Source organism: Wyeomyia smithii, chromosome 3, assembly GCF_029784165.1.
Source record: "Wyeomyia smithii strain HCP4-BCI-WySm-NY-G18 chromosome 3, ASM2978416v1, whole genome shotgun sequence".
Lineage (NCBI taxonomy): Eukaryota > Metazoa > Arthropoda > Insecta > Diptera > Culicidae > Wyeomyia > Wyeomyia smithii.
The window spans coordinates 203,789,161-203,809,484 of NC_073696.1; the positions used below are offsets into that span (position 1 = coordinate 203,789,161).

The 20,324-nt window shown below is 39.3% G+C and overlaps 1 protein-coding gene and 1 long non-coding RNA gene across 2 annotated transcripts; both read right to left on the reverse strand.

The window, feature by feature from the left end:
• Positions 1–238: 238 nt before the first annotated feature.
• On the reverse strand, positions 239–4,074 carry LOC129732727 (uncharacterized). Its single transcript, XM_055693859.1, has 4 exons — positions 1,312–4,074; positions 954–1,247; positions 674–890; positions 239–562 (listed from the first exon to the last, which is right to left on the reverse strand). The coding sequence occupies exons 1-4, from the start codon at positions 1,837–1,839 to the stop codon at positions 378–380; spliced, it is 1,224 nt and encodes a 407-aa protein (XP_055549834.1). The 5' UTR covers positions 1,840–4,074; the 3' UTR covers positions 239–377.
• Positions 4,075–4,142: 68 nt separating this feature from the next.
• LOC129732730 (uncharacterized) lies at positions 4,143–8,128 on the reverse strand. The gene is made up of 3 exons (XR_008729329.1): positions 7,971–8,128; positions 7,804–7,901; positions 4,143–4,641 (listed from the first exon to the last, which is right to left on the reverse strand). It is a non-coding gene; the product is annotated as an uncharacterized LOC129732730 (long non-coding RNA).
• Between the last annotated feature and the right edge of the window lie 12,196 nt (positions 8,129–20,324).

Below are 20,324 nucleotides of genomic sequence, written 5' to 3' on the forward strand. Positions count from 1 at the left end.
AGTTTGACTTTTAAAAATATAAGGATTTTTTAAATTGACAGTACACAGAAGCTAAACATCCCTAGGTAGCAAGAAAGGTGTGTTGCATCGAAGAGTAGCGATAAACTTATTAATGTTATGCAGTATTAGCGTCATTGTCGCCAGTCGATATATTTGTTTTTACTTGGAACCACATTCTAAAATTAATCGCATTTTTTCATATGAAAACGAGTTCACTGGTGAGAGGTAGTGTGCAATCTTAAAGCAGCCATAAAAACCGACATTATATAATACCGATAACATCAAAATTAGTACAAAATGTATACATATGCCCGAGATACTGTTTACTCTGGACGACGATAACGATTTTGGTATGTTAATAAATGGTACAGTCCATATTATCCGTTCACATCGGCTAACTGTGGGAGAAGTATCTTCAAAATCTCGACGAACTTTGGGTTTGTGAACGTTTCTCGTCGTGCTCGTCTGGCTTGGTCACTGTCATCGAGCATATTTTCCGGCGTGGCTAGCTCCGGTCGTTCCATTATCAACGCCGGTACTATGCAAGTGGTTACGATTACAGCTAAAAAAGTGAAGATATAAGTGCAAAGCTGGGTACAATGTAGAACAGTTGACATTGCACTGTCATGTTAATTAGCGTGCCGCAGTGTTGTGGACTTTTTTTTTTACTTACCATGGTCACGCTTTTTTATCATCTCTTGTTGGATTGTGTTCAGCGTCGGTACCTTCAAGTCGTAGTTTAGCATTTTCAAGGTCACTTGCAGCTCGTTAACGTAGATTTCGATTAATTCACCAAAACCGTTCCGCTGAACGTCATTATTGGCGGACGAATAGAGAAAATGGTTCAAATCAACGCCGGGTGAGCCAAAAAAACACTCCTGATAGTCGATCTAAACGAGAGAATCAACTGCTCTTTGAACATGCTGAAAGTTTTATTGGTTTTTTGTACTAACTAGCAAAACGTCCTGGACGAATCCTTGTGGGTCGTATCGCCAGAGTGCGTTATTCTGCCATAGATCTCCGTGGTTCAATACGTTAAATTCTTCATCCTCTCGTGAAAATGTACTACATTCACGTTCCGTCATGGTCTTAGCGAAATCACAGAGGAAGTCTCTATAGTATGTTAGATCCGGTACGGTTTCAGTCAGCAATATACATTCAGCGATACAATTCATATAGTACAAACGGATCGCATTTGTGGGATCCAGAAATCCACTACCCATGTGTAAATGGAAGAGCTCTCGTTTCTAAACAAAGCACAGAATTTGATTTGAACTAATTAAACACTCTACCAAAAATTATCTGACTGACCTTTCGACCCAAGACAGCTGTCGCCGCGTGGAATTTTGCTATCTTTTTTATAAGCAGTACACAGTGGTTCATATCCAAACGAGCCTTTCGATCAGGCTGTGAGTACCCTTTCAGGGCTAAGTCTTCTAGGACAAGTGCATCCTGATCTTCGTAGATCAACCTTGGTCCAAAACTGCAAAAGTCACCTGAACCTGCGAGAAGATCGTCGATTTCGCGCATAATCGGCCCATAAATGTCTTTTTCGATTCGAAGTACGTACTGGACATTTCTGGCTAGCTCCGGATTGGACAAACCTGTTTTCAAAATCAACGAAGTCGTACTCCACTCATCGTTGTCGCGTCTGCAGTATGTTATCCTAGCACGTATAATTGAGTTCATAAAATTTTGGCCCTCTGGCGATCCGTCTTCGATGGAAAAGCTTACAACTACGACCTCTGTGCCAAAGTATTGTTCGAGAATCCGCGCGAAATAGTCACCACTGATCCAGCTGCGTGTCCCTGAAGATTCAAAGCTTTCGAGTGTCGACATTTGTTTTTTGGAACACGACAGATCAAGCACGTAACTATCAAACGGTTTGAAAGTAAGTTATTAATCGCGCGCCGTGGTAGCACTCTGTGTCTGTAGCCTATACGGTCCGGTGTTGAACCTTAACTGATTATTATTATTGTGCCGGTTGGGAAAAAATAACAACGTGACGATGCGCGTACGCCATTCCACAGTGGTTCACACCGATGGAAAAAAATCGCTTCTAGCGACTAATGAATACGTATAAACCAAGCCTATGATGCATTGACATCGTCGTCAGTGTGCGAGTTATTCTTATTCTTCGCACATTTGCAAACAGACCTCCATGGTAGGTGAATAACGAAGATCACAAAAGAGCACCATATAAAAAAAATCGTTACTGGTGCACTCTCTCCGCCTTCCTTCTTACGATGTACTTTTCATCGTGGGAGCACGCAATATATGTTATTCTCTATGTGCACAGCCAGAGTTGCCAATGTTCAGTTTAAACTGGATTCTTCCAGCTTTTTTCAAGTGATCCAGTCAAACAGTTTATTCCCAAAATCTTCCAGTTTTTTTGTATATCTGCCAGTTTTATCCAGATTTTCTGGACACTCAAGCTCCGACTGGTTTGGAAATATTTTTAGAACGTAGATTTTGTGGATTTCTTAACAGTATTTTCAGTATTGTATCTTCTCGCACGAAACACAGCCAAAATAAAAATCGTATTGCATGGTTGAGATGAAAAAGGCAAGTAATCTCAGCTTTATTCTAAAACTAAAAAATTGGTTTTATCAGATCATGAAGAAAAAAAATTAATTGCAATGATGGGTTAATGTTATATAAAAATAAAAACAATCCGTCTCAAAGATATTATATAAAGGCGACATTCTCCAAATTTATTTCAGTGGCGTAGCAGTTTCAAAGTGGTCCCCGTGGCTCTGTGGTTAGCGATGTCGGTCGGCTAGCTTTCCCACACGATTGTGATATCGGGTTCGATTCCCGATCGAGTCGAGGATCTTTTCGAGCTGGAAATTTTTTTGACTCAGCACTGGGGCACGGTGTATCGTTGTACTTATACTACACATGCAAAATGTGCCAAAAAAAAAATATCGATAACGAATTCTCTCAACTAATCTAGTTGATCGAGACCGCTATTAGCCCCAAGGCTAAGCGTGCGATATTGTTTTGTTTAGCAGTTTCAAAATTGTTCGAATAATTAGATACCTAGGGATAGCGATCTCAGAGATAATTGAAATTTAAACTTCACAGATGTAACGTAAGAAAACGTTGCATCAGTTCTTTTGTTCAAAGTTAAAGTAAATGAATAGAACATCATTTTCGTGATTTTGCGATGAACTAGTTGCGCAATTTGTAATTTTGCTCCTGTAAATGAAGTTCTTCAGTCTACAATTTCAAACCTTCCAGTTGGTCTCGAGGTACGATACTGGCCTAACCAGCCAGTCGTCGTAGGTTCGACTCTCGGCTCGGCAGAGACTGTTAGTGTCAATATTATCGTAGCGCTAGCCCCGCAATTGTCCTGTACATCCAACAGTTGGCTGCGAAGTCTGTGTATAATAAACAGAAGGTCAAGTTCCGATTCGGAATGTAGTACCAAGGCTTTGCCTTTTTGCAGTTTACAATTTCAACAAAATGCAAACCCGAAGTTGCTGTATTTAAAACTTATATTGGATTCAATAACCATCACAGAAAAGCTCCCTGACAATTTATTTTTTAGGTATTTGGCAAATTTATTTGGAATCCAGTTTTTTCAAGTTTTTTCTTCAGCATTCTTCCAGTTCAATTAAAAATTTTATTGGCAACTCTGTGCACAGCTGAGAATATAAAGTTAGTCGCGTTATGAACAAGTAATGAATAAGAGAAATTGGATCGTAAATATTTACTCAATGATGGGGATTTTTTTTCAAGAAAGAGAGTTCGTGTTTTCCAAGGGAATGGTATGGTAGCTTTCAAGCGTTACGAACATCTATTTCTGTACCGTTTGTCCCAAAACTACTTTTTCTGCTGTCACAGTTTGCTTCACTTTGCTTTGGGACACAATTAATGTACTAAATATCACTTAGAATATCACATACCATGTGAAAACCTTAAGAAATTGCTCACAACTGTCTGATATGCTATTAATGATTGCAGTCAACATTTAGCCGGTTTGCCCGAATCAACATAAGATAAGGGTAAACTGCCCATTTTTCGGGTGCCAGTGCCAGTGATGTTGGTAACGCGTCAAATGTATGGTAGCTGACAGCGATGCCATTCCCGTGGTGTTTTCCTACTCTCACTCAACTCAACGGGGTTTTTTTGGTGGTAGCTGGTAGGTGCAAGCGCAAGTGCAAATTGCTAGTTGGTTAGAAGCTTTTGTCGGTATAAGGCGTCAAGATGGACAAAGGGCTAAGAAAAAATAATGTATCCGAAAAAGTTCGGCAAATGTTTGTGGCGGAGAATGGCAATTTCCGATGCACGGCGGTGGAAAATTGTAGCTATCGGCCAAAAGTCATTAACGTTACGAACTGCCATCGTAACTTTTTCTCTCTCAGTTTGCCATGATCAGACAACAAATATTTAGCTAACCGTTTATAGTGTTTACATAACAAAAAATAAGATTTCGGAAATATTAACTTAAACAACTTTTTTAACAATTTTAAATTTTGTGTATTGATAATGTAAAGCAATGCCTTGGTGCTACATTCCGTCTTGAAATTTGAACTTCTGTTTGTTATACACAGACTTCGCAGCCAACTGTTGAGTGTACAGGACAATTGCGGGGCTAGAGCTACGATCCTTCTGACACTATTAGTTTTCCCCGAGCTGGAAAGAGAGAGAGAGACTTTTTTATTTCAAATGAAGTTGTTCCTTGATCATTGACAAAATTGATTTTTTTGACGTAGAATACGTCTTACGGCAACATATATAGGGGTTCAACTTCAATACAGGGATCCAATTTCGAAAACCGAAAACATGGAGAGCGTCACGAAAATTGTCCAATTTCAAACGTTCTAAACTCAGTCAGTTTTCAACCGATTTCCGTCATTTTTGCAGCAATCGATTGGAAAATCATTTAAGCAACCGTTCAAATGCAGAAAATTGTAATCTGACTGTTCGAACTATTGTACTACTGAAAATTGTTGAACCTTGTCGAAACGTAAATGTCGACCTTTGATTGGTTGCTTGCTGCCTTTCCCTAAAAAGGACGACAGAATAGAGTACCTAGTTAGCCAGGAATGCACTCGTTGGGCTATATAAGAGACTGCTTCTCCTCAAGCAATCTCAGTTTACTAGCAGCAGGCAGTAGCGGCGGACAGTAGCAGCTATGGCAGTGGGCAAACGCGGCGTGGAGCAGCAGCGGGCAACAGCGGCGGCGGTAGTGGTTAGCTGCAGAACCTAACTTTTTCAGTTCGGCTCCCTTTTGATCTGAGTTGGACCCCACCAGTGGTAATTCAATTCAGATATCGTTGGGTGAATACAGCCAGAAATTAAATGAGACTCGCACCGCCAGGTGGTGTTGAGAAGCCACCATCTTCCAGGGTGTATATATAGGGTGTGTGCACATATATAACGTGTGTGAATGTTTATAGCGTGTGTCGCTAGCGTGCTTGGCTAGCTATATAGCGCGTGCATGTCTATAGCGTGCGTGGCTTGCGTGTGCATGGTTATATAGTTTCTGTGCTTGTCTATAGCGTGTCTGTGCATGTCTATAGCATGTCTGTGCATGTTTATAGCGTGCGTGGCTAGCTATATAGCGTGTGTGCATATTTACAGCGTGCGTGGCTAGCTATATAGCGTGCGTGACTAGCAGTATAGCGATAAAAATTATCATATATAGTTTCAAATAAATCATCTCATGTTGATTTTACACAGTAAATCATTCAGAACTAAATAAAAAATTTGCCATGTCAAAAAACAATATTCAGTTGTCAATAAATGGCATTGACAAACATTATTAACTTCTTTTGACTTCAGCTAAGCCTCAAAGTTTACTGAGTGTATTTTAACATTTATTTGAAGAATGTTTGCGCCAGTGAACCTGAATCACATAATTTTTCGCTCAAGTCCTACTATTTGCAGCGATCAGTTTTAAAATTATCTACGCTACTGCAAACTGCAGAAAATTGTTCGTATTAAACCTAGGTTACCGGGAATGCACTATTGGCCCTCATCGTAGCCACTGCCTAAATTAAGCTTTCTCAGTGCAACTTGATACAAAAGACAGCCACAAAACAATACAATTTCATTCTTGTTTTGGATATGGCGTCAAGTGAAACTGCTTAGCTGCACATAGCTTCTGCTGTTGTTCTTTGTCGTTACCGGTGCCGTCTTAAGGTAAACGTCATCTGGAACAGAGAGACCATTAAATTGATTAACCCCATTGAGTGTATTCCCAAACCTATTGCAAGAAATACATTGACTTAAGACAGGCTGTCGTATTCTAGGTTAACTCTGCGGTCGTAAACAACCTAATAAACAACCTCTTCAACTTTTTCACGATGGGTAATTCCTTACGTATAATTAGTTGGTGTTAAGTCAGATTAACATTTTAATATAAACAAATTCTAGATTTACTACTCTTTGAATTTCGGAGTTTTCAAGCTTTTGTGCAATTTTGATGTTACGGGCCCGTTTGATTTATCACTAACAGCATGTTTCTCCTACTTGACCCATTATGGCCAAACAACATCTGTCGTTACAAACCCAACCAACTTTTCAGAAACAAACCCCCTGTGGTCAATGAAAGCAAATAAAAATGTTACCAAAATCGAACCATCGAACCGCACTGTGTCAACAGGTTGTGTTACAACTGATTCAATTGTGACGTACGGAGAACTTACAAAACAAATTTCTTCTAAATATGTATTAAGAATTTTTTCCTTACTGTTACAAGTGTATACAAATTTTAATAACAGTTCGAATATTTACAAAACAAATAAAAACAAAGGTTCAAACTGTAACTGTTTTCAGTACAGAGCATATAGCTCTGAAACTAACCTTATAATCGTTGTGGCAATGCTTTTCGGTCGAAGGGCTGTGGAATGAGCGCGAAGCCTTTTAAGACCACTATTGTTGGCCCTAACTAGCCGTAACATTCGACTAATTGAAATCAGACCAATCAGGAAAAGAGCTTCGATGAGCTTTTTATCATACCAATTGTTTCTCCTCTATGTTTTTCGAACTGCTGTGAAAGATAGAGAAAGTTTTAATGATTTGCAAAACATTGCAGATTTGATCAGGTATTAATTAGGCATTAGACGTAAAAGACACTTGCCATATTTTGTTTGGATTTAAGTTGCATAACATTTTTACTAGGGTAAATATGTTTGTTAAATTAGCCGTTACAAATTTGATCTGTAAATACTTTATGTCATTTGTACTCAGAAATATAGAAAATTGAAAAGGAAGGGAAAAAAAGATCTGAGTTGTTATGCTTATATTCCAAGTTCCTTGTTGAATTTAGTATGAATAAACAAGTCCAGTGATAATAAAAATGTCGTTGCCAGCATATGTTTAATAAGAATGATAATTCTACAAACCTCTACAAATTTTTGCTAAAGATTTTGCTAAAGAAGCCTTATTTTACCTCTCGGTGTAATTTCTGTACTTCTGTACAAATATATTCGGTTCAACACAATTGGCATACAGCACTAAAACCTGAAAATCGCAGCACTGAAACGTGAAAATGCAGTATCAAAGTCTGCAATAATGCATCCAAAACCAGTTCAAAAGCAAGTCAAGCATTATTCAAAGATTTTCAAAACTCCATCCCCTCTCACTCTTCCATAACGCTACTACCCAAATTAGTATGAGGAAAATATTCCATTCGCTAATCATAACAAAAACTAGTGAGTAATGTCATTGACGAAATCGCAACGCAATACAACAAACGTATGATTTCTCGGTAACAAACATAGCACATTTTGGTATCTGTTTGGCTGCTATAGAAAACCTGCTGAAAAAAATACCATCCGAACTACTTACTCTCCCTCCCATCATTACCGCACCGCATCATCGCTGCTGCGTCACTGCGATGCGAGATGCAATTGGCGTTGACGGTGTTGCTGATATTTGTTTGGTTTCTGCGTGCGAAAAAGAAAGAAGGAAATATTTTTGCTTTTGTCATCACGCACATTTTGACAATTACATACGAGAGTTCACGTAGGTGCGAACAGCCTTCGAAATCTCTTTCAACGCGAATAAACCGAATCCAACCAACATTTATGGGACTCTCAATTATTCTTTTGCTATCGTTTTTTTCCTACGATGCGCCACGTACGAAGAGAGAATTACAACGGAGCAACGCGCATCACTCTATTCTCAGAGTTGTATGTAGTCAACTGTTGTATTTGTCATCTCCGAGTGACCAAGGCACCAACATTTTATTACGTATTGATAGGATACAATTTTAGTCATGAACTGTGCACTTCATGATGTGCACAACTCAAGATGAAAAAACAATCAGCTCAAAATCATTTCATTTCCTTCACTGTGGTTCATACGCGTTTGTATGTTTTCGTGCGCTTTCTAGGGGTGTGCATTTTAGACAATTTGGTTGCAGTTTGGAAGATAAGACGGGGCAGCAAGTATAGCAGTAAAAGAGTCATCTCAAAGAACTGGTGCTGTACGAAATATTTCGGAGCTTGTTAATTGAATCTGTTTGCGACATAATCTATTCCATACATATAAGGTGCTCGTAACTCGCGACGGTTTCTAGTATAACCAGTCGAACGCATTATTTGGCAGCGGTTGATGTCGTGCACATTAGCAGTTGCGCAAATATAGCTCAATTTGAATTCAATCTTGTACGCAGTGAATGGACTTCCTATGTATGTTCCTTTTTATAATAAAATTATGAATTACCTATTGTGTGCGACTCAAAGGCTGGAACCAAATACAATTTAATTTCAATGGATTAACACAGTCAGAGAATCCACAACAGGTGACTTGGAAAAATATTAATAGCAGTTGCAACCTTGCTTCAACTGAAACTTTCAATTAAGCGTTTTCTATACATTTACAAGTATTTTTCCTTTCTTATAAAACAAAGATTATAAAATCGGAGGCCTTGATAACTGAGTATGGTGTACCAATCAACTTAATTTGACGGGTTGAGTAAATGCTGTATGCGTGTACGTACATGAAAATAAAAGAATTTTGAGAATATTGAAGAGAGCTGTAGGTTAAGAGAGAGAGAGAGAGGAAGAGAGAGTAACCTAATCAATGACTATCATGTAGTAAAGATATGAGTGAGGAAAAATTTAAGAGAGAGAACAACGTAAACGATTAAGTGTTTTCCTGCTATCATTATCGATACCGCTGGCCATGCAACGCACCTGCTGGTTAAATAAACCATTGCATAGTTTAGTTAATGATCAGCTCAAGAACAACGTTCGAATTGTTGCTTATCTTAAAAAAAAATCCAAGCAAATTTTAGCATGGCCGTGTCGTAAATTTTAGCTTAATTGTGCCGTATGGTCACCAAACTCCGATCCCAGAGACAGACAGACATACGATGCAATCGTCTATGCAATGGACGGTATTTTCAATATATTTTCCTGATATTTCTTTGCTGGAATACAGTGTTGATACTAGACACCTTGTTTCCAATGCCACCCTTCCTCCTTGGCTACGCCACCGTGCCGAATAGTGATAGATCCCTATCACAGATTCTGTTTTTTCTTTGATGCATGTCAATAGCCTATTTTATTAACCCCATAACAGTTTTCTGTTGTTTTCGATCGCTTGCCTCACCGTGACTCCACTTTTACAAAATTTTCTGCAGTTTTAAAAAAGTTCTTCATTTTTTTTTGTTGTTGCCTTTATCGTTTTCTACTGAATTTGTATTTTATCAATAATCGCCGGGAGTTTATTTGAATATTTAATTGGAAGTTTTGAGATTAGTGCCTTGTATAAAAGTCCAGAAAATTTACCCAATTATATTACACAGGTGTGGCCCTAAAGCTAAAACTGAAAAAAAATTAATCCACCTAGCGGTCAGACCAAGCCTTTTTCATTCGTACTTATTATTTGTTAAAATAGACTTACACGAACACTTCATTTTAGAAAAAATACCTCTTGATAATATTCGCTGGATTTATTTATCACTCTAAAATAACAAATCATTGTTAGCAGTGAAACCATACCGAATATTTAAACATAATCTTCAAACATATATGAACATACATTAACACAGGCGAATAACATGAAATAAATATGTTTCAAATATATGACGCGATTTTTTTTTGATCGTGGTATAATCGAAACGTCACTGTACTCATATATAGGTTGGACTCGATTATATGTAGACTCGATATATCATTCGTTGAAATATAATTTTTAATTCGATTGTTTATCGTAAATTTTTTTTCTATATCGAATATGACTGGCTTTTCATAACCTTTGAACCACGTGTACAATCATAATAATTCGTCAGTTAACCCTCAACTAGCCCGTTCATTTGAAATCAGTATTGTTCAAATCGGTTGTGTAGTTTCTAAGATAATGAAGCTTCGTGATTTTTACATTTTGATCCATTACAGACCAAGTTAAAGTCCGATTACAGTAAAATTTAATAGGGTGTTATGAGGAAGCTAGACCTTTCATTTGAAACTAATTTTGTGGAAATCGGTTCAACATTCTCTGAGAAAATTGAGTGAGTTTGAGTAGTCTTTGAAATATTTTTTTTTTCCATAGCTGGATTTCACATTTTAAACACAACAGGCAAAGTCCGATTGCAGAAAAAATCAATAAGGTATCATGGGGCAACTGGACCTTCCATATGACACTGATTTTATGAAAATCGGTCCAGTCGTCTCTGAGAAACATGAGTGAGATTCAATAGTCTCCAGAACACGCTTCTGTCCATAGCTTTTGAACTACAAGTCCAATCTTTATAAAATTCAAAAGTTAAGGGTTTTTCAGGTAGCCCGTTTATTTCAAACCATTTTTGTTCAAATCGGTTATGAGGTTTCTGATATAATGAAGTTTCATAATTTTTACATTTTGATACATAACAGATAAGATTATAATAAAATTCGATAGAGTCTTATGAGGCAACTAGAACATTCATTTGCATTATTGGTTTCATGAAAATCGGTCTAGCCATCTCTGAGCAAATCGAGTGAGATTAGGAGACCGTTACATACATACATACACACACATATACACACACATACAGAAAATGCTCAGCTCGTCAAACTAAGTCGACTTATATACGACATTCGACCCTTTGGAGCACTTTTATACCTTTGGTTTTGCAGTGATTACTATACCTTTCTAGGAGAAAGGCAAAAATCAATAGAGTCTTATGGCGCAACTAGACCTTTCATATGATACTGATTTTATGAAAACTGGATCAGCCATCTCTGAGAAATATGAATAAGATTAAATAGTCTCCAGAACACATCTCTTATCATAACTTTTCAACCACATGTCCAATCTTTATAAAATTCGAATATTGAGGGGTTTTTAGGTAACCCGTTAATTTAGAAACAATTTTGTTAAAATCGATTGTGTAGTTCCTGGGATAATGAGTTTTCGTTATTTCCACGTTTTGATACATAACATATAAACTAAAAATCCGATTACAATATAATTTAACCCACTAGTACCAAAATTAATTTTTAGACGGACTTCGAAAAAATCACTATAAAGCCTTATAAACATTTTTTAAGTCCTTATTGAAGCTTTTTAGAGGTTTGACTGTCTAGAGGCGGCACTGGGCACTAGAGGGTTAATAGGGTTTTATGAGGCAACTAGACCTTTCATTTGAAAATATTTTTTCGAAAATCGGTCCAGTCATCTCTGAGAAAATCGAGAGAGGTTGAAAATTTGCACATACACACATACAGAAAATGCTCAGCTCATGGAATTGAGTCGAGCGATATATGCCATTCGAGCGTTTGGAGCACTTTTATACCTTCGGTTTTGCCAGTGATAGTAATACCTTCCTTGAAGAAAGGCAAGAATCAGTGTATGATATAAACTCATCGGAAAACATTTATATTTATAACTTTTGGACCACATGTTTATCCATTGTAAAAATCATCGATGGTTTTGAAGACAGCATGTTCATTTGATACCTGTTTTGTTCCAATCGGTTGTGTATATGGTCGGTGTTAAGTCAGACCGGACCATATCACAAAATTGGAAAAAACGAGATAACGACAGTATTGGATAAAGATTTTCTTAAGCTACATCACACAACAAGCAGACTTTATTTATCTCTAAAACAGCAGAAATAACAGCATGATTTTTGTCTGCATGACCAATGAAAAGCGATTACAGTGTTCAGTCAGAATGGACCAAGTGTTTATTTTCAAGGAGACTGGCTTCGGTCAGCTATTGATAAAAGCGAACGAACGGAAGAATTTTCAAGCGTTTTTCCGGATTTCTTTGTATCAGAGAACTCTCACTCACCCCCCATCGAAATCTGTAAAGTTTCAAGTACTGCTGTGGTTTTGAATGTGTTTTTGGACCGTTTATTGCTGTCACTAACATGACCTGATATCATGCCTTATAGTGTGCAGACAAAGTGAACCATGTGTTAAGCAGAAAAAAGTTTAAATTATCGGAATTTACAGCATCGGTTTGAAGTCAACATAAATGAATTTCAACACTATCAGGCAACTTATCGGAATGCTTCTTTACCCGTTAGTCAAAAAAGTATACTTTACCAGTAAATGAGGAAAATGTACATGGTCCACTCTGATTGAACACGTCAATGAGAAACGTTAGTCATTTGTGTGGGTGACACAACATTCCACAATTTCAGAAAGAAGTTCAAGTTACAGTAGAATACTGACTTAAAACTTGATGATTTTACCAATGAATTATATCCTCAGGAGGTTGAAATAAGTGGTAAGTGTATGTTTGGTACTGTTTTATGCAAGCTAATTAGATTTATGCCCGAAATGAAACTACAAAGCTAAAGGCAACACAAACGATTGTTTGGAGAAGACCTTTCATATTAATACAAGAAGAAGCTGACTCGATTGACATTCAAGTGTGTAAAGCATGTTGTCAATATCTATTCAATATTATTTTCTTATCAATAATGGAGAACCTGTGCCAAATTTTCTTGAAGCTGTCCTTGAAGCACTACATCCAAACGTGACATAAATTCCAGAACCAAAACACGAGAAAACCATCCAGTCCATTATCAATTCTACGGCAATTTTTGCCAAAGTTGCAGAGAAAGTGGATGATTACGAATAACTTAATTGAGTAAATTAACTATATTTTTGTTCCATTAAAACATTCCGCTCTTACCATTGATTTGTTGAAACAAACACAGTTTAAAGTTTATTCAAACTATTTTCGAAAATTGTTGATGTCGCAGAAGCTAACCATGTAGATTAAAAACTTTTTGACTGTTCGACGATCAATGAACTAAAATTATTTATTCAATTGTTCAGTCTTAATGGACCAAGTCATTAATGATTCTTCTGTGATTCAATCAGAGTGGACCAAGTACATTTAATCAGTTACAAACCTGTCCTTTCTGAGCTCACGGCATTCCTTTTTTTCAATTGTCACATTGCATGATACAGTTAGAGAGTTACTCCAACTTATAACATCAAAACTGCGCAAAAATATTGAAAACTTCAAAATTCACAGAGCAACAACCTTCAAACTCGTTTTTCTCGAAATGGTCAAAATGTCACTTGGTCCGGTCTGACTTAACACCGACCATATATAGATGAGATAATTAAGTTTCGTGATTTTAACGTTTTGTTACATAAAATACAACGTTATAGTCCGATTATAATAAAATTTAATGAGGTATTATGAGACAACTAGACCTTTCATTTGCAACTTATCTCGTAAAAATCTGTCCAGCCATCGCTGAGAAAAGTGAGTGTTTTCAAGCAGCACATCTGTTCAACTGAAGAACCAAAAACGAGGCAAAATCTCTTTATTTTAAGTATCGACATCTAGCGGTGGAGAGCATGCATTTTACACTCGAAATTTCATTACGCTTATATTCCATTCATTCAACAGAAGGACTGTATGAGCTCTCGCCGCTTTTTCATCGGGAGAATCCTTTGTTCTCCCCGGTACTGGTATAGCGAGGGTGCCTTTTCATGATAAACGTACAGTACCACCCGCATACGTGCAACGGTTTTTATGTAGATATCTTTTTAATGAATTTCATTGTTGCCCAAGTTGAAAACTGAATATCTTGACTAACGACAATCAATTTTTACATTGTACCTAATGAAGTAAGCAGTGCTTGTACAGCGCGTCTGATATGCATTTCTAGCAATGTTAGGTATAAAAAACGGTACGAGACATAAATATTGTCGTTGATCGAGAAATTCGGTTTCCAAGTCCAACGAAAATATTCAACTAACAGGTTAAAATAGTTTTAGCAGTCGTGAGGTGTACGATTCAAGAAAATTTGTTAGACAATGTTTGATGGTTGAAAGATTTTTAGTTTAATTTGTTTCATTGACGTTGATTGTGAATTGTTACTGAATTTCCACTTTAAAGATCTCTTGAATGCGATCCTGTCTTAACTTGATTTTGATAGATTCAACTATTCAAGATCACCTTTTTGCCTGGTCATTAAAGCAAAAAAAAAAATAGTTTTTTGGTACATGTTCAAACTATTGGAGCGAACTGTTCGAACGATGCACTGTAAAATCAATGTAGGATAGAACAGCAAAAAATGAATGCGAAAGCTTGGGCACCGATTTGCTGCAGAGTTTTGTTCGAAGTTGCATATCTGTTCTGTGCAAGCAGTCTTAGGATAGTGTTTCTTTTCATAGCCTGATTTCATATTATTATACATAACGAACAAAGTTAAAGTCCAATTACAATAAAACTCAATAGGGTCTTATGGGGCAACAAGACCTTCCATATGACACTAATTTTGTGAAAATTGGTCCAGCCATCTCTGAAAAAAGTGAGTGAGATTAAACAGTCTTCGAAACACGTTTCTTTACATAACTTTTGAACTACATGTTCAAACACTGAAAAGTTAATTCACAAATGGTTCAAAAAATAAGCCCGTTCTTTTGATACCAATTTTGTTCAAATCGGTTGTGTAGTTACTGAGATATTGAAGTTTTGTGATTTTCACATTTTGATACATAACCTCGAAACTAAAAATCCGATTACGATAAAATTCAATAGGGTTCTATGGGGCAACTGGACCTTTCATTTGCAATTAGTTTCATGAGAATCGGTCCAGCCATCTCTGAGAAAATCGAGTGAGATTGGGAGACCGTTACATACATACACACACACATACACACACACATACAGAAAATGCTCAGCTCGTCGAACTAAGTCGATTTATATACGACATTCGACCCTCTGGAGCACTTTTATACCTTTGGTTTTTCCAGTGATTGCTATACCTTTCTAGGAGAAAGGCAAAAAGAAAGATTATAGCTTTGTAACCATTTCTGTGAATTTTGGTGCCTCTAACCATCAGCATCAGGCGATCATTGGCGTGTTACCCATATCCTGGCAGTAAAGGAAATGCTTCGCCAACCCGAGCGTCAGTTCACCAAGATGGTGCGGCTCAAAACAGCGTCTGTGCTCCATGTTAAAGGCGGATGATCAACGTGCTGGCGCCAGCTTGGGACTCTAAACAGTGCTTTCACAATGGTCCTCCGGTAAGACAGGGGGTTAGTGCAGGCCTTACAATTCAGCCGTAAAAATAATCAGTTCAATATGCAAATAATGTTAATACGGACCGGAACAATCGGCATAGACCTAGGCGGACTAACGGACTAACGACGATACGATAGCTGTCCAAAACACGACGTCAAAAACGTTATCGGTAGGCCAGGAGGAGGAATTCAGACCGGTTATTGAAAATTTCAGCGCACACCGGCTCACGAGCGAAAACGACCTTCGACTCATTGACTTCGCCGCCTCCAAGAACATGGCAAAATGTAGTACCTACCTCCAGCATAGCCTCCCATATCGGTACACTTATATCCTGATGGTCAAAATGCGCCAAATACTTTCGGTTGTCAACAACATCCGCTACTGTCACCCGTCACGGTATGGTCTGGAGTGACTTTAACTCCCCGAAATCGTTATTGAGTACGCGCAAAGCTTTGAGACAGCATTTCAGGATGAGGGAGAGGTTACCGAAGCCTCTAAAAGACTGCTGGAGTTCTTTGAATGCAGCCATTAACAACGCAGCGGGAGGTGCTGTTGGATCAATCGAGAGGAATGGACATAACGGCTGGTCCGACGAGGAGCGTCAAACGATACTAGACGAGAAGAATGCAGCGCGGGTATTGATGCTGCAGCAAAGGACCCGTTACACCGTGAGTAGATACAAACAGAAACAAAGACAGCAGACCCATCGTTTCCGGGCAAAAAGCGCCGCCTGGAAGAGCTGAAGTATGAGGAAATGGAGCAGCTGTATCGTTCTTAAGAAATACGCAGATTCTACAAGAAACCAAATGCATTTCTCGCAGGCTTTGTGCCACGAGCTGAAATATGTCGGGATAAAGATAGAGGAATCTTGACGGATGAACGTGAGGTAGAGGTAGGGATTGGCGAACGGCTCACGAACCGTTCATATGAACCGGTTCTTAAAAAAGAGCGAAAGAACGAACGGCTCACGAAAAAGAACCACGGTTCTTTGAGCGCACCAAAACTCTTTGGTTCGCGCGAACCCGAAATTTACCGAGACAAACACGAACTGCCAACGCTCGTGAATCATTGTGAATGATGAGCCGTTCATATGAGTCGGTTCAGAACCGTGAGTGAGCAGTTCAGAGCCGCTCTTGCAAAAGAGCCGTTTCGCCCACCCCTAGGTAGAAGTAGGTGGAAGCAGCACTACAATGAACACCTGAATGGCGCAGAAATAGAGGACCAAGATGGTAGAAGGAACGACTTCGTCAGCACAGCGGATGAGGGAGACATACCGCCCTCCACAATAAGTGAAGTTAGGGATGCTATTAAGCAGCTCAAGAACAATAAATCAGCTGGAAAGGATGGCATAGCAGTGGAGCTTATCAAGCTGAGCCTGGATAGGTTGGCTTCCTGTCTGCATCAGCTGATAGTCACGATCTGGGATACAGGCAGCGTTGCCATTGTGCCAGATAAATCTGGATTTTGCCAGATTTCTGTTTGCGCGCCAGACAAACAGATAAACCAGGTAAATGAGCCAGATATTTGCCAGATTTCATCCGCGCCGTCTCGCAAAAAGGTCATTACTGAGAGATGGGCCGTGCCTGGCCTTTACCTACCTACACTCGGCAAAAGCAAAAAAAAAGGTCATTACTTTCAATTCTGCCAGGAATTTTATCCAAAAATGAGTGACAGATTTTCGCCAGACTTTTTATTTTCATTTTGCCAGATTTTATTCAAAACTTAGAGGCAACGCTGGATACAGGACAGCTGTCCGAGGAGTGGAAGGAAGGAATAAATGTTAGAACTGCCGAACGATCACGATTCTCAACGCAGCCTACAAAATGTTCTCCCAGATCATCTTTCACCGTCTCTCGCCGCTAGAATGAAGGTATGTGGGAAGTTGTCAAGCCAGTTTTATGGATGGGCGATCGACAACGAACCAAATCTTTACGCTGCGGCAGATCCTCCAAAAGTGTTGCTAATAGCAAGTCCTCATTCACCATTTATTTATCGATTTTGGGCCGCTAGCGACACCAGCGACCCTGCGAAATGTGCGGCCTTTAACAGGCGAGCACGATCTTCAATAAATCAAGCTAGTTCGGATCCAGATCTTCCTTATCGGGAGGAAGTTCCAGGCGGTTGCTGAGCTGTACACCAAGCTGAAAATTGAAGCAGAAAAGGTTGGATCGAATTTGCGAGTAGGGGGAACCGAGCGCGTCAGGGCTCGCATAGGCATTAGCGTTGTGATCGACGGAGATGAGTTCGAGGTGGTTGACGAATTTGTAAACCTCGGATAATTGGTAACATCAGACAACAACTGTAGCAGAGAAATCCGCAAACGTATTATAACTGGATATCGTGCCTACTACGGACTCCATAAGACGTTGAGGTCCGGCAAACTTCGACTTGTACAAGACGCTCATAACACCGGTAGTCCCATACAGGCACGAGACATGGACGATGTTCGTGGTAGACTTGCAAGCACTAGCTAACGAACTTTTCTAACGACGTGTGCCTTGGACCGTCTTCGGCGGAGAATGTGAGGATGGCGTATGGAGGCGTAAAATGAACCCAGAGCTGGCACAACTCTACGGCGAGCCCAGTATCCATAAAGTCGCTAAAGCTGGAAGGGTTCATTGGGCGGGACATGCTGTAAGAATCCCGGAAACAATCCCGCAAAAATGGTGTGCGTCTCGGATCCGGCTGGTACAAGACGTAGATGTGCGTAAAGAGCTACGTAATTAGGCCAAGTGGAACAAGATCTCGGAAAAGTAGAACGCTCAAGAAACTGGAGACAAGCTGCCATGGACCGAGTGCGTTGGCGAAACATTGTGACGCAGGTGAAATCCTGAGGAATGTGTCACCAGGAAAGTAAGTAAGTAAGCCACCAACATTTTTTTAGAGACTCAAATGAGTTTTCTCGTAAAAATTACGTTGAAGCGGCGAACTCGGCGAGCAATTGCTATGCGACAGTTTGATGTATGTTGACGCATTACTGCACAGGCTAGAGGCACTAAATCTCATAGGAATGGTTCTCAAAAAGTGCAATGCCCCCCAAAGTTGGCGCCTATGGTAAGTACAATAAGCGATATGAAAACTACGACGAGTGTCATTTTGAAACATACTTTTCGACCACCGTTTCGTTTTGGATGATATCAAAACGTTTTCTACACATTCTACATGGTTTTATGAAACTTCGAAAGGGCCCTACTCAAAAATGTATCCTGCAACGGTTTTGAAATTTTAACCAGAGATGCAGTATGACATAACGAATCGAATGCTTTGAGATGTTTTGGTGCATGTTATTTATAACCGAGCACCGAGTGATGCATGACAAGGCTTTTTGTATCAGAGTTCACAAAACTTACTGTATTTACTTAGAAACTGATTTGAATGTCTGTAATTTTGTTTTGTTTTGTGTGTTATTTGCTTTTTTGCAACTCCAATCGTGTAACATATTAAGTTTTTTCAATAATATTCAGCAGAGTTTTTTTTTCTTCATCTATAATTTATTTGACACGGCACAAATACAATTTAATGTTTAACGGCGCCAATTATTTCTGGTAGCTTACTTTCTAAAGTATCTTAATAGCTAAAAGCAAATTTTTTATCCTCGCTGCCGACTACGAGCTGAAACTAAATCTAACTTAAAGCTAGAATGTTTTGCATTAAAAGCACTGATTTGTTGTTTGATGGTTTTCCATCGCCATAGGTAAGCAGCATATTGAATATGTCTGCTGCTGGGCCAAGATATTACGGACTGGCATATTGGGTTGTCTCCCTCGGGACCTGAGAGTATCGTGCGGGTCTAGTTGCTGTTTCCGGATCCGGGGTCTTAACGTGTTCTTGTCGTTTGGTTGGATGTAGGCGGAAGGGAATAGGATTAAACTGGGGCGTGGATGGATTTCAGGAAAACGTATATAAGGGACATGTAGGATAGGTCACGGCTCGCCAAGACATCACGAACAGGAACAGCCGGCTGCCTACTTTCGGCCTGCAGGGAAGCTATTAATTTAGACCTGGCGTCACGGTGTACAGGGCATGACCAAACCACATGCTCTATGTCGTGATAACCCTCACGACAGGCACAGATAGCACTTTCCCCGAGCCCAACACGACGGAGATGCGCGTCAAATCTATAGTGATTGGGCATAAGCCGGGACATCACGCAAATGAAATCCCGACATACATCCAACCCCTTGAACCACGGGTTCGTCGATACTTTGGGGATTATGGAATGTAACCACCTTCCCAATTCCCCTCTGGTCCAAGCATTTTGCCAACTGATGATCGTATTCTGACGTACAAGTGCGAAAAATTCATTAAAAGCAATTGGTCTTTCATAAATATCACCGTTTGTTGCGTCCACCTTAGCCAAAGAGTCCGCTTTCTCATTGCCCGGTATCGAGCAGTGAGAAGGGACCCACGCTAAGGTAATCTGAAACGATTTTTCGGATAAAGCACTCAGATGTTCCCGTATTTTCCCCAGGAAATACGGAGAGTGCTTAACATCTTTCATCGATCGGAGAGCCTCAATGGAACTGAGACTGTCCGTAAAGATGAAATAATGGTCCGTGGGCATTTTTTCGATAATCCCTAGGGTGTACTGAATTGCAGCCAATTCTGCGACGTAAACAGAAGCAGGATTATCGAGCTTATGGGAGACGGTTAAATTGTTATTGAAAATACCGAAGCCAGTGGACCCATCAAGAAGTGATCCGTCAGTGTAGAACATATTGTTGCAGTTGATGTTTCGATATTTATTGGAAAAAATTTTGGGGATCTGCTGCACGCGTAAATGATCCGGGATTCCACGTGTTTCTTCTATCATGGATGTATCGAAAAACACAGTAGAATCAGAAGTATTTGATAAGTCGACACGACTTGGAATATTC

Excerpts from the sequence above, each read along its gene's own strand:
- LOC129732727 (XM_055693859.1), bottom strand. The coding sequence starts at position 1,839 with ATGTCGACACTCGAAAGCTTTGAATCTTCAGGGACACGCAGCTGGATC. Across the intron at positions 891-953 it reads TCGTCCAGGACGTTTTGCTA|ATCGACTATCAGGAGTGTTT; the intron begins GTTAGTACAAAA and ends TCTCTCGTTTAG. Across the intron at positions 563-673 it reads GATAAAAAAGCGTGACCATG|CTGTAATCGTAACCACTTGC; the intron begins GTAAGTAAAAAA and ends TCACTTTTTTAG.